Raw genomic sequence first — 13,233 nt, 5'->3', positions numbered from 1 at the left:
GTCCACTGGGCAGAAAAGACACCTTTGTTCCCAGGTCCCCGAGATGGGGGCTGACCTAGGAAGGGGGCCCAAGTCTCAGGATGGGAGGGAGCCGCCTGGGTTTGGGCCAGGGGTCATTGCCTCTCTCAGGCCTGCTGTGACCTGCTGTGACGCTGCTCTCCTTCCTCAGCTGAAGCTGTTATACAGCAGAGACCCTGCCCTGGGCCCCTACTACAAGGAGTCTGCAGTGACTGCCTTCAGGTGAGTGCAGGGGCAGAGGCTGGGTGGGATGGTCCCTGGCCTGTCTGGGAGTGGGATTGGGGTGCAGTGTGTGTGCCAAAATGTCTTCTGACCCCAGGGGAGGAAGCTGGAAGTCCTCGCTTGGAGAGCCATGGCAGGTCCTTGTTCTGTCCTTCCTGCAAGTTACTTTTTTTTTTTTTTCCTCTTTATTTTATTTTTTTTTTTGAGACAGAGTCTTACTCTGTTGCCCCGGTTAGAGTGTCGTGGTGTCAGCCTCGCTCACAGCAACCTCAAACTCCTGGGCTCAAGCAATCCTCCTGCCTCAGCCTCTCGAGTAGCTGGGACCTCAGGCATGTGCCACCATGCCCGGCTAATTTTTCTATATATATTTTTAGCTGTCCATATAATTTCTTTCTATTTTTAGTAGAGACGGGTCTCGCTCTTGCGTGGGCTGGTCTCGAACTCCTGAGAGCTCAAGTGATCCTCCTGCCTCGGCCTCCCAGAGTTGTAGGATTACAGGCGTGAGCCACCGCGCCCGGCCCTGCAAGTTACTTAGCAGCTTGACTCTTCTTCCTCCAGGCAGGGGTGCCTGTAGCAGTGTTGCAGAGATGAGGTGCCCAAAGGCATGTGGAGTGCTTGCACACTGCCAGTAATGGCGGTGCTTAGTAGTTACTTTTACAAGTGTGGGTTTGGGGGGGCTTGGGGTGCTCACGCAGGCTTCAGTGAGTCCTCACATTTTCTGTACTTGGGCAGTTTTCAAACATACTTTTTTTCCCTCCCTTTCCTTTTTTTTTTTTTCCTCTTATAGACCTCATTCCCAAAGTACTTTTTATGTTGCATGTTCAGCTGAATCCCTAGGAATGCCGCGTGGCAGGGGGCATTCCTTTCCCCTTTCCCAGATCAGAAAACAGGCGCAAGAAGGTGATAGTCGGTGTGCCCACGCTAGTGGCCAAACTCCATGTGTGTTGTGTTTTCCTCAGTGCTGAGCCCAAGCTGGCCCCCGATTCCGTCTGGTTGGCTGTGAGGCCGAGAGCTCTGCGTGGGCCGGGAGGGCGGGCGCGCAGGAGAGGGGGGCGGCCGGTCGGTCGGGCTGCGTCCGCCCCAGGCCGGCCCCGGAGAGCGTGCGGGAAGCGTGCGGGAAGCGGGCGGGAGGCGGTGCCCGGAGCCCCGCGTCTCAGGCCCGCGGCTGTCCCCGCAGCGAGGGCAGCGTCATCGCCTACTACTGGTCGGAGTTCAGAATCCCGCCGCACCTGGTGGAGGACGCGCAGCGCGCCATGGCGGAGGAGCGCGTGGTCACGCTGCCGCCACGTGCGCGGTCCCGGCACTCCTTCGTGCTGACCTCGGTGGTGGCCTTCCGTGAGTCGGGGTGGCCCGGGTGGGCAGGTGGAGCGGGGCTGGGCCCTGGACCATTGCGGGGGAATCAACGCGCCCAGAGCCGGTGCCGTGCAGCGAAGACTGCGTGCCGGCCGGGCACCTCCCTAACCGCAATAAGGAAGCAGGAATAAGGAAATAGAGCCTATCAGTAAAGACCTCATTCTCCCTCTTATTCTCAGCCTCTGACCCCAGAACAGTACAGAGGACCCAGGACGGTACGTATCATGCCCTTTTCCTCCTGTGGATGGAGGGGAGGGGGGATGTGGCCAGACGTCCTTGAGCCAGGTTGTCCCCAGAAGTCACATGGTACTGATCCCTCCGCCTCTTCCAGGCCCTGCTGAGAAGCCCCCTTCTTGGTCTCCCAAGGTCCTGGGCAGCCTGGGATGTCTCAGAAGGGCCAGGTCTGGGGTACACCCCGCTGGGTCTCGAGGTCGGTCCCCAGCTCGCACCCACACCCTGCTCCCTGTCTCCTGCACAGACAGCTGCAGCTTTGCCCTGCACACCAGCAGCGGGGAGCTGACTCGCTTCACCACGCCCGGCTTCCCCGACAGCCCCTACCCAGCTCGTGCCCGCTGTCAGTGGGTCCTGCGGGGGGATGCCGACTCGGTGCTGAGCCTCACCTTCCGCAGCTTTGACGTCGCATCCTGCGACCAGTATGGCAGTGACCTGGTGAGGGTGTATGACACCCTGAGCCCCATGGAGCCCCACGCCCTGGTGCAGTGAGTATGCAGAGAGCGGGGTGGGGGTGGGGGGCTGTGGGAGGTGAGCAGCTGCCTCTGCTGGGGCCAGCCTCCGGAACAAATTGCAGCGTAGGTTTGGGATACAGTGTATGACTCTTGGCCACGGGCCACTGCCAGACTTCCAGGCAACAGGGGCAGATGTGCTGTGACCCTCAGCATGAGCTCCAGTCAAGTGTCTGCAAAGTGATTTCCTCAGCTTTGGGAAGGGTGGGAAGGCCCACTGGTCTCTAGGTGACAAATCCATTGTGACCAGGGTGTGCTGCTTTAACTGCCAGAGAGACAGGGCAGCCCACAATTGTAAAGTGTGGGTTTTATTATTATTCAGGTATCGTAAGGCCAACAGATCAGGGGATGACTGCTGTTGAAGAGGCAGTTTGTTACTCACAGTTTAAAGAGAAGGGGCGGGGCACAGCATGGCACAGCTGGCACTCGGGCCACCCGGGGAAGCACCAGGGTTGGTGGGGAGGCAGCGGGAGTGAGGGGAAAATGTGGGCAAGAGCCTTTATTATGGTTTATGCGGGAAAGGCAGGACAAGGCAGATGAAAACAGGCTTAGGACTGGCTCATTTGGGTAATGTCAGAGGGCTGTGGAACACAGGGGCTGTCTCTCCTTGTCCAGTACCTGGCCCTGGATGATCTGGGGAAGGAATAGTGGGCCTGAGTGTGAGATCTTGGTAGAGGAGGTGGGGGTGGGGTGGGCCCTGGATCGGTTGTTTGCAGATGAAAAGTCAGCAAGGCCCCAGATGCCAAAGCCCCAGAATTACAGAAAATAAAAGAGCATGATTTACATAGATGCTGAGGGGGTGGGGCGCCGAGGTGAACCCCCAAGCACAGGTGGGGCCCTCTGGGCGGTGCTGCGGGTGGGGGGTGAGCTGCCGCCCCCTGACCCGGTGGGCCAGAGCCTTCTGTTGCTGTCTGTGGAAATGAGCTGGGCTGACGTTTTGTGATTAATAATGGGCTAAAATTCTGGCCCACAACAAACTAGAGCCATCTGCTGCCACAGCTGAGCAGCCAGGACTTCTTTTCTCTTTCTCTAATTTAATAATTGTACTGCAAAGAAATACATGGTCCCAAATAAAAGAAATCAGCAAAGGGAGGATGAAAGTCACTCATCATCTTACTACCTAGAAATACACCACTGTTTATTCAACAAATACTGAGGAATAGGAGAGAAATAGAATTGTTAAAATTAAAAAAAAAGAAAAGAAATACACCACTGTTACGTGTTTGATGTATACCTCATACTGTCCCAGAGTTTTTTACTGTGTGTACGTTTAGAAACAGGATTATACTCAGTTTGTGCAATAGGATTGAATGTTCAGCTTTGTTTTCTGCTTTTTAAAAATGAAGTATATTATGATGATCTTTCCAAATCAGTCACCCTGTCTCTAAGCATGAGTTTGTTTTTTTTTTCTGTTTTTAAAGACAGAGTTTTACTCTGTCACCCAGGCTGGAGTACAGTGGTACGATCATAGCTCGCTGCAGCCTTGAACTCCTGGGCTCAAGCGATCCTCCTGCTTCAGTCCCCCAAGTAGCTGGGACTACAGGTGTGTACCACCACACCTGGCTAATTGTTCTATTTTTTGTAGAGATAAAGTCTCATTATGTTGTCCAACCTGGTCTTGAACTCCTGGCCTCAAGTGATCCTTCTGCCTCAGTTTCCCAAATCACTGGGATTACAGGCGTGAGCCACTGTGCCTGGCCTAAGCATGTTTTTTTAATGGTTGCATAACATCACATTGGTTAGAAACAGGTGACACAGTCAGGGTGATACATTTTAACAGTGTGGACCCTGGAGCCTAAATGCCTGAGTTTAAATCCCAGCCCCACTGCTTATTAATCGTGGAATCATGGGCAACCTCTCTGTGCCTCAGTTTCCTAATCTGTTAGGTGGGGATAAAAGTATCTAATTCGTAGAGTTGTTATGAAGATTATTATGAGTTAATAGATATAAAAGCACTGAGAACCATGCCAGCAGTAGTGTTACTACCACTATTATTACTGAGCTTATAGTTTATTTAACACATTAACTGCCATGTGAGTTATATTTAACTCACACTAGTTTTGAGCCCAGGGTGAAGCATATGTAACTCAAACGTCTCTTCACCTTGGAAGCTGCAAGAACTGTTTTTCAAGTTGCATATGACTCATGCATAGAAAACCATAAATAATGACAAATTTTTCATTAAGTTAGAAAGGATCATTTTGTTTTTGAAGTTTTTACTCTGTTTTTCTAATAAAACACCGTGTCCCCAAGGAAAAAGATTTTTTTGTAGTGTGGCAGTCAATGTGTTAATAAATTCTCTGTCGGTAGGCATTTACTGTTTCTAGGGCTCTGTTATTTTAAACAAAGATGGACAGTCTCATCCCTAAACCCTTACTCAACATCACTGATTATGTGGGGGGGACTTGCCTGAGGGTCCTTTCGGCTCCAGCCTTGGCCTTTGTGGATGGGACCAGGGCTGGGGCTGTCGGGTGTGTGGACACTGGGTCCTGCTGCTCTCCCTAATGCCTGCCCTCTGCCCCGCAGGCTGTGTGGCACCTACCCTCCGTCCTACAACCTGACCTTCCTCTCCTCCCAGAACGTCCTGCTGGTTACACTGGTAACCAACACTGAGCGGCGACATCCCGGCTTTGAAGCCACCTTCTTCCAGCTGCCAAAGATGAGCAGTAAGACAGGGCAGAGCAGGGCGGGGCCTTAGAGGGTAACCTGAGCCGAGGAGGCCACAGGCTGCCACGGGTGGGAACCTGCGGCCTCAAGGCCACATGTGGCCCTCCAGATCCCCAATTGCGGCCCCTCAACTGAATCCAAACTTCACAGAACAAATCCCTTTATTAAGAGGATTTGTTCTATAAAATTTGGATTCAGTCAGTAGGTGGCACTCACCGATCCAGAAGGCCCTAGACCCAGGGGTCTGCTTGACCCTGTGGCCGGCAAACTGGCCCAGGTCAGCCACAGAGGTCGAAGCTGGAGCCAAAGGGCATTTTGCCAGCCACCCAGGGCAGGATCCTCCTTAGAGCTCGTCAGCGCTCGGGCTCGCCGGTGCCTTGCTGTGCAGCCTCCGGGTGCCCAGGGGCAGCCTGAGACCTCTGGGCAAGGAGCTCGCTCCGGCCGCCTCCTTGGCCAAGCAGGTCCTCAGTCCTCATGCTCTTTCTCCTGCCTTCTCCCAGGCTGTGGAGGCCACTTACGTGACGCCCAAGGGACATTTAGCAGCCCCTACTACCCGGGGCACTACCCGCCCAACATCGACTGCACATGGAACATCGAGGTAGGAGCTGTGGGCTGTGTCTGAGAGAGCGAGAGAAGGGGAGGGAGGGACAGAGGTGGGCACTCCAGGTGGGCAGATGAGGAAGGACAGAGGAAGGGAAGGCATGATAGTGTCAGTCAGGCCCACACTCGGATCCCAGCTCCTTGACTGGCGACTTACTGGGGACCTTTGGTGGGCACTGACCCTCTCTGTGCCTCAGCTTGCCCCTAGGTAGAGTGAGGTCAGGGCACCTGTTTCAGAGGTGCAGTCAGGACGAGATCAAACAGCGTGTGGAACACAGAAAAAGCACTTGTTAAATGGCAGCGAGACAGGAGAGTAGTGCCCGTAGGTGCCCCTCATGCCATCCCAGACAGCCATCTCTTTTGCCTTTCTTCAAAAACGCTGGGAGAGCTTTTTTAGTAAAACTTTCTCTAGCCAGCTGCAGTGGCTCACACCTGTAATCCCAGCACTTTGGGAGGCCGAGGTGGGAGGATCTCTTGAGGCCAAGAGTTTGAGAACAGCCTGGACAACATAGTGAGACCCCATCTATACAAAAATTAGAAAAATTAGCTGGTCGTGGTGGCACATGCCTATAGTCCCAGCTACTCAAGAGGCTGATGCAGGAGGATCACTTGAGCCCAGGAGTTTGAGGCTGCAGTGAGCTATGATCATGCCACTGCACTCCAGCCTGGGCAACAGAGCGAGGTCCTGCCTCTAAACAAACAAACAGCTTCTTCAGTAATGGAAGTGTCCTTCCTTAGTAATGGAATAGTGACTCTCCCTGCTCCATGCCATTCCCTCCACTGCATGTGACATCTTTGGGTTTGGGACAGAGGGACAGGAGCCTCAAAGTCCCAGTGGCATCTCTCTCTTCAGGTGCCCAACAACAAAAACGTGAAGGTGCGCTTCAAAGTCTTCTACCTGCTGGAGTCCAACGTGCCACTGGGCACCTGCCCCAAGGACTACGTGGAGATCAATGGGGAGAAGTGAGCCCCTGGGGCGTGGGGGCCCCAGGCCCACAGTGCGGGGGTGGGGGGAGGCGAGGGGGGTCAGCATCCCGGTGCTCCATCTCGAGCTGTCCCCTCTCACCCTGCACCACCCCCTGCAGGTACTGTGGAGAGAGGCCCGAGTTTGTGGTTTCCAGCAAGAGCGGCAAGATCACAGTTCACTTCCATTCGGACCAGTCCTACACGGACACCGGGTTCCTGGCCGAATACCTCTCCTATGACTCCCGTGACCGTGAGTGGATGTCGTTAGGAGCAGGGCTTGGTTAGAGGATCGGCCCAAGGTCCCCGTCTACCGTGTATCTTGCCGGCATCACACTTTCCTGATTCTAAGACAGCAGAGAATGTGAGCTGCGTGTCGCTCCAGTAACTTTTTGAGGAAAACATGCTACTTCTAGTGTATTTATTAAAGAAGGCTGGTGGTGGCCGCTGGTGCACTCCGGGGTTGTGGTCCCAGCATGCGGCATCTGGACCCGAGCCCTCCTCCCTGGGCTCCTCTGGGCCATCTATCCCTCTGCTTCTGCGTCACCGTGACTTTGACAATCTGGGCTTGTCCTTGTGGCCTTTTAGCACCTTTAGGATTAATAGCATAATTTTTAGACATTAAAAAGTACTATTAGCTGTGTGAACAGCAATTCCTTCACATACACAATGACTTTTTATTTCAATGCTGTGTCATAGAATAACCTTTTGGAAGATATTTTAACTGATGTTAGGAGTCCAAATTTAAAGTAAAATTCACTTGCACGACTTACCACCAAAGGTATAATTGGATGAACAAACACCTTTGACTTCCACACTTACCTGCCACCAGAGCATACCTGTGCGGAGGTGGTGACAGCAGTGCCTTACAGCTTTGTCATCTGCCTAATGGCAGCAGTTGTCAGATGTCCCCCGATTTCAGAAACATTGAAATGTGGAAAATATCTTAGAATGAAGGAAATAGCTGGTGTCATTTTACATTCGGATGGGACACATGCATCACCGGCCTGCCGAGCTGCTGTTGCCCTGTGTCACAGGCGGGGAGCCGGCCTCAGAGGCACCTGGCGGCCCAGGACAGGGGGGTGGAAGGGCCTGCAACCCAGCCAGCCTCTCTCTACCACGCCCATGGCTTTCCAGGCTGGAGGTTCCCATGCTGGCCCTCCGCACACTGCTAGTGTAGCAACCCCCTCGCCAAAGCTCAGTGGGCTCGGGTGACGCCTACCCTGGGCCCCGGAGCCCCAGTCCTGCTCCTGTATGTGACTGTGGCCGGGTCCTCAGCATGGCTGTGAGGTTGGCCCGAGGGAGGGAGGGTAGGAAGGGGGAGCTGGCTGAGGGAGGCAGTGTGTGCGCGCTTCAGGCCCACCCTGTGCCCTGCAGCGTGTCCGGGGAAGTTCACGTGCAACACCGGGCGGTGTATCGAGAATTCGCTGCGCTGCGATGGCTGGGCCGACTGTACCGACTACAGCGACGAGCTCAACTGCCGTGAGTTGGGCTGGGAGCCCTGGCCCTGTCCCCGCCTGCCCTCACCATGTCCCATGGCTTCTGCCAGCTGACCCCTGTGGCAGGAAGGCCCCAGGTGGCAGGAGTTTGTCCTCACCCCGCTGTGCAGAGACATCTGGCCCCTTCCCCTCTCCCTGCCTTTTGGAGCTCTTGGTCTCTGGGAGCAGGCAGTGGAGTGTTCTAGAGTGCAGAGGTCAGCTTCTGTAGCTAGCGTTGCAGGGAGCTCTAGGCTGCTGTCCAGAAGGGCAGGTGGTCCCCCCGCCAGGTTGCCCAGGTAGGGAGGCAGCTGAGCCTCAGTGCTCACCCTGCCCTCACCCCCACTCCAGGGTGCAACGCCTCCCACCAGTTCACATGCACGAACAAGTTCTGCAAGCCCCTCTTCTGGGTCTGCGATGGCATGAATGACTGCGGGGACAACAGTGATGAGCTGACGTGCAGTGAGTGCTGAGGGGGTAGGGACTGGGGTGCAGGGAGTGCCAATGGGGGCAGGCCTGGGTGCAGGGAGTGGTGGTGGGGGGTGAGCCCAGGTGTAGTGACTACAGGTGGGGGGCGGGCCTGGGGTTCCCTGCTGGGCTGGTGCTGGCAGGGGCATGTCGTTAAGTCCTTGTGTGTCCACAGCTTGTCCAGATCAGACCTTCAAGTGCTCCAATGGGAAGTGCCTCCCGAAGAGCCAGCAGTGTGACGGGAATGATAACTGTGGGGACGGGTCAGATGAAGCCACCTGTGAGAGTGGTGAGGCCCAGCCCCAGCCGACTTCCTGGGGGGCTTTCCTCCTAGCGAAGCTGCTCCCCGAGGAGCTCTCGTGGGCACACTCACACGCTGTGTGCCCAGAGTGTAATAAACATGAACCACCTGTGTGTTCAGTGTGACGAGAAAGGGCGTCAGTGGGGAGAGAACCTCCCGGAAGGTGGAGAACCTATAGCAGGGCTGGAAGGATAGTGGATGTGGGTGGGGCCTGGGTGAGGGGTGTTGGGTGGGTGGATCATGAGATGCCATCCAGGGCTTTCTGGCTTCGGGTTGGGAGCTGTGGATTGATTCCTTCCCCCATGTCCTCCTCCTCCAACAGTGCGCATGGTCACTTGCACCCAAAACACCTATCGCTGCCAGAATGGGCTCTGTGTGAGCAAGGGCAACCCTGAGTGTGATGGGACAAAGGACTGTAGCGATGGCTCGGATGAGAGCAACTGTGGTAAGCAGGGGCCCGGAGTATGGTTGTGCAGGTTGTTCACTGTGCCAGGTACCATCCCACCAGCACCTCGATCACCCAGCTCTGTGGCTGAGTGAGAGGGTGTGTCTCCTGGAGGAAAGGGTGACTTTGCCAGTTGGCACAAAGGCACTGCCCCACAGGCTGGCTCTGGTCCTGGAGAAAGGACCCAGGCAGCCAGTACGTCAGTGCCTCTGTGGCTTGCCTGGGGTCCTGGCCTCAGTGCTGGGCTGACCCCTACCCGGTAGATGCGGCCATGGGGGAGAGGCCTGGAGAAGCGCGGCCCGGCTTGCCCAGGCACTAGACAGGGTTTCACCCTCGCCCACCTCATCGTTGAATTTGCAGCTTCTGTGTATTTCAGAAGGACTGGCCTCAGGTTAAGTTTGAGAACAGCTGCAGCTTTTCTGTGACTTCATGTCACCCATCTGTTCTTCCCCCCGAGAGCTCTGCCCTTCAGCATTCAGTGAGGAAATCTAGGCAAACGACACTCAAATCAAATCTAAGCAAACCAGCAGGCATCTGAGGCCCCTCGCTGAGTTTGTGTAGGGTGGGAGCGGGGGAGCGTGAGGGTTTTGAGTTGGAGGTGGGGAGAGGCAGGAGCAGGTTGGAGTCAGAGGGTCTGTGATGCTCAAAGGTAGTTCTAGGGGGTCCCTTGCACTGTGCCTGCTCTCGCAGTGCTGTGCACCCCAAAAGGCAACTTCCCAGAGTGGGGTCTTGCTGTACCTGGTGCATGTCCCCTTGGGGTTATGTGTCCCTACCTTGACTCTTTGTCCTTTTGTTCTCTGCCCCCTCTGCAGACTGTGGGTTGAGGTCATTCAGTAAACAGGCTCGGGTCGTGGGGGGCACGGATGCAGACGAGGGTGAGTGGCCCTGGCAGGTGAGCCTGCACGTCGTGGGCCAGGGCCACGTCTGCGGGGCATCACTCATCTCCCCCAACTGGATGATCTCCGCAGCCCACTGCTACATCGACGACAAAGGATTCAGGTGGGTGTGCAGCAGGGAGCCTCCTTGCAGGCCCCTGTGTCTATGAGTCATGCCAGGGTGGGCTGGCACCAGGGCAGGGAGGGGAGGGCTGGGCACATGTCTCAGGACAGGGCTTAGTAATTGCAAGAAAGAAACGCACTTTTATTAGGTGCCCACTCTGAGTCAAGCCCTATCTCTGTACCTCTCCTAATAGCTCCCTAAGAGGTTAGTTAGGCAGATCTGATTATATCCTCATTGACAGAAACTAAGGTCCAGAGAAGTGAGGACATTTGCTTGGGGTTGCACAGCTGTTAAGTGGCAGAGCCAGACGTGAGCCCAGGTGTGTCGATTTCAAGCCTGTGCAATCTCTGTGCTGTTCGACTCCCTGGGATTGGCTGAGACCAGCCTTGGATTTGGTGTTCCAGCTCGGCTTGCAGGTGACTTTGGGCAAGTTATTCGAACTTCCCAGGGCTTGGGTTCTTTGGCGATGATGGTGATGCTATCAGTGCTCATCCTTAGAGCTATGAGAATTAAATATTCTGTGCTTGAGACACTTAGTGCTGGGCCTGGCTCATACTAGGTGCCCAGCACATTGTGGCTTCAGACACATGGCAAATGAGAGACCTGGAAGGAAGTGTCATGTTGGCATCCCAGGATAGGGGGGCAGGGCCAGGATCTGGGATGCCAGAGAATCAGCAGGAACAGGGGCCACGATGCAGGGCTGGGGCCGTTTGTGTCTCAGCTCCTGGCCTACCCAGGCCCCCTGGCCATGGGCTACAGGAAGGAGTCTCAGGGCACAGCTTGCTCTGAAGAAGCAGGCACAGGGGCACGGGCCTTCTAGAGAGACCCCCCCTCGGAAGGCAGGCACTTCCTGCTGGCTGTGTGCTCTCCTGCCGGGGGCAGCTCCAGGAGCAGCCGCTGTTCTACAAGGAGGAGAGATGGGCCCACCATGGGGAGGAGGCCTCAGGCACAGATGTGACACATGGTCAGGCAGATGCGCCTTGCATGCATCCTGGAGACGGATGGCAAAAGCCCAGAGGAAGCAGAGCTGGCTCAATGGTCCCTGGGCCTCGCTCGGTGCTTGGAGAGCAGCCTGGTCCAGCCCGAGACCTCGCACTCAACTCCACCTTGGGCAGGGGTGATTTTCTTTTTGGGGTGATGGGAGCTTATTTAAGAATTTTTTTTTTTTTTTGAGTTGTTGCCCGGGCTAGAGTGAGTGCCGTGGTGTCAGCCTAGCTCACAGCAACCTCAGACTCCTGGGCTTAAGCGATCCTACTGCCTCAGCCTCCCGAGTAGCTGGGACTACAGGCATGCGCCACCATGCCCGGCTAATTTTTTCTATATATATTTTAATTGGCCAGATAATGTCTTTCTATTTTTTTTTTTTTTTAGTAGAGACGGGGTCTCGCTCTTGCTCAGGCTGGTCTCGAACTCCTGACCTCAAGCGATCCACCCGCCTCGGCCTCCCAGAGTGCTAGGATTACAGGTGTGAGCCACCGCGCCTGGCCAAGAATTTTTTTAAGTAAATACTTTATTTTGGAACACAGACAAGTTGCAAAGATGGCACAGAATTCCCGAATACCCCTCACCAAGCGTCCCTCGTTGTTGACGTGTTTGTCAACATTAAGAAACCAGCATTGGCCCTTAACTGTTAACTAAGTTCCAGACTTCACTGGGCTCCGACCCTGACCTCCTTTCTGTGCCAGGAGCCGGGCCAGGCTAGCACATTGTGTCTTGTCCTGTCTCCAGCCTCTTCCAGGTGGTGACAGTTTCTCAGTCTGTTCCTTGTCAGTCTGGAGGCCACGTGTCTTGTAGGATGTCCTCCCAATCTGGGTGTGTCTGACAGTCTTCTCACGACTGGACTGGGATTATGAATGTTTGGAAAGAGTATCATGTCATACCGGCAGTAAATGACACCGACATGCCTTGTCGCTGGTGACGGTAGTCGTTCTCATTTGGCTCAGGTAGTCTTCGCTGGCTTTCTCCATGCTGAAGTAACTGTTTTTCTCCTTTCTATACTTTGATCTTTGATGTGAGTTCACTTGGAATTCTGTAAGGAAGGTTTGTGCCTTCTCTCCCATTTATTTAATCATTTATTTATAGTGGTATGGACCTGTATGTTTATTTCATGTTTGGGGTTGTAATCCAGTACCATGGCATTTAGTTTGTTGCTCAAATTGTTCCAGATTTGACCACCAGGAGCTCTTGGAGGTTGGCTTCTGTGTCTCTTTGACGTGCTCATCCTTTTGCTTTTTTCAGCCATTTCCTGGCTTTCTGGGGCTCGGTGCGCTCACGGTCCCAGTGTTGCTGTGCCTGGCCCCCTGGGTGGGTCGCGGTGGGCGATAGACGTGTGCGTACTCGCTGGCAACGCACCTGCCCTCACGCACCGCCGCTGCCTCTTTTCCTTTGCTTCATTATTTCATTTCTCATTTCCTTTTCCTCTTTCTGTTGATATCAGTCTTACTTCTGCCAGTTAATAGTGCAATTAATACATTTAATAGCCCCTGTTATTAGCGCTAGGGAGGCACCTGTGAGCAAGGCTTGTTCTCTGCAGACTGTACTTTGCGGACTTGCCAGGGTGGGGAGAGATGTCTCTCTCACTCACATACACACACACACACACACACACACATACACACATACGCTGTGCCAGAACCTTGTATGGCTACCTCAGGCCCAGCGTGTGGAGTCAGAGATCTGCCCAAGAGACTTGGGAACACCTTTATGAGCAGGGGTGTCTAAACGGAGGGTGGAAAGGTGAGGGTGTCTGCCAGCCGGACCAGTGGCTCAGCCCTTCCTTGTGTGCAGAGGCAGGGTGGTGCAAAGTGTGCGGGGCCCTGGAGTCAGGTTACTCTGAATAGGTTGCTGAAGCATCGAGTGTGCAGGGGGCGTTGCGAGACCGGGTGTAATGTTGTAAGAGCACAGGCTGCCTGGGTTCGAACTGTGGCCTATGACGACATATTAGCTGTGTGATCTTGGGCAAGTTACTTCACCTCTCAG

General features: G+C 54.7%; 1 protein-coding gene across 1 annotated transcript in view; it reads left to right on the top strand.

Moving 5' to 3' along the window:
- ST14 (ST14 transmembrane serine protease matriptase) overlaps window positions 1-13,233 on the top strand; it is a 40,482-nt gene that overhangs the window by 21,395 nt on the left and 5,854 nt on the right. The window contains exons 4-16 of the mRNA XM_045555678.1: window positions 170-240; window positions 1,418-1,575; window positions 1,773-1,808; window positions 2,072-2,312; window positions 4,863-5,002; window positions 5,504-5,601; window positions 6,457-6,566; window positions 6,689-6,819; window positions 7,944-8,048; window positions 8,393-8,503; window positions 8,685-8,798; window positions 9,133-9,255; window positions 10,068-10,254. Coding sequence (XP_045411634.1) covers window positions 170-240; window positions 1,418-1,575; window positions 1,773-1,808; window positions 2,072-2,312; window positions 4,863-5,002; window positions 5,504-5,601; window positions 6,457-6,566; window positions 6,689-6,819; window positions 7,944-8,048; window positions 8,393-8,503; window positions 8,685-8,798; window positions 9,133-9,255; window positions 10,068-10,254 — 1,625 coding nt within the window. The remainder of the gene's footprint in view (window positions 1-169; window positions 241-1,417; window positions 1,576-1,772; window positions 1,809-2,071; window positions 2,313-4,862; window positions 5,003-5,503; window positions 5,602-6,456; window positions 6,567-6,688; window positions 6,820-7,943; window positions 8,049-8,392; window positions 8,504-8,684; window positions 8,799-9,132; window positions 9,256-10,067; window positions 10,255-13,233) is intronic.

This window comes from Lemur catta, chromosome 7 (assembly GCF_020740605.2).
Source record: "Lemur catta isolate mLemCat1 chromosome 7, mLemCat1.pri, whole genome shotgun sequence".
NCBI lineage: Eukaryota > Metazoa > Chordata > Mammalia > Primates > Lemuridae > Lemur > Lemur catta.
This window is presented reverse-complemented; position numbering and strand designations above follow the sequence as displayed.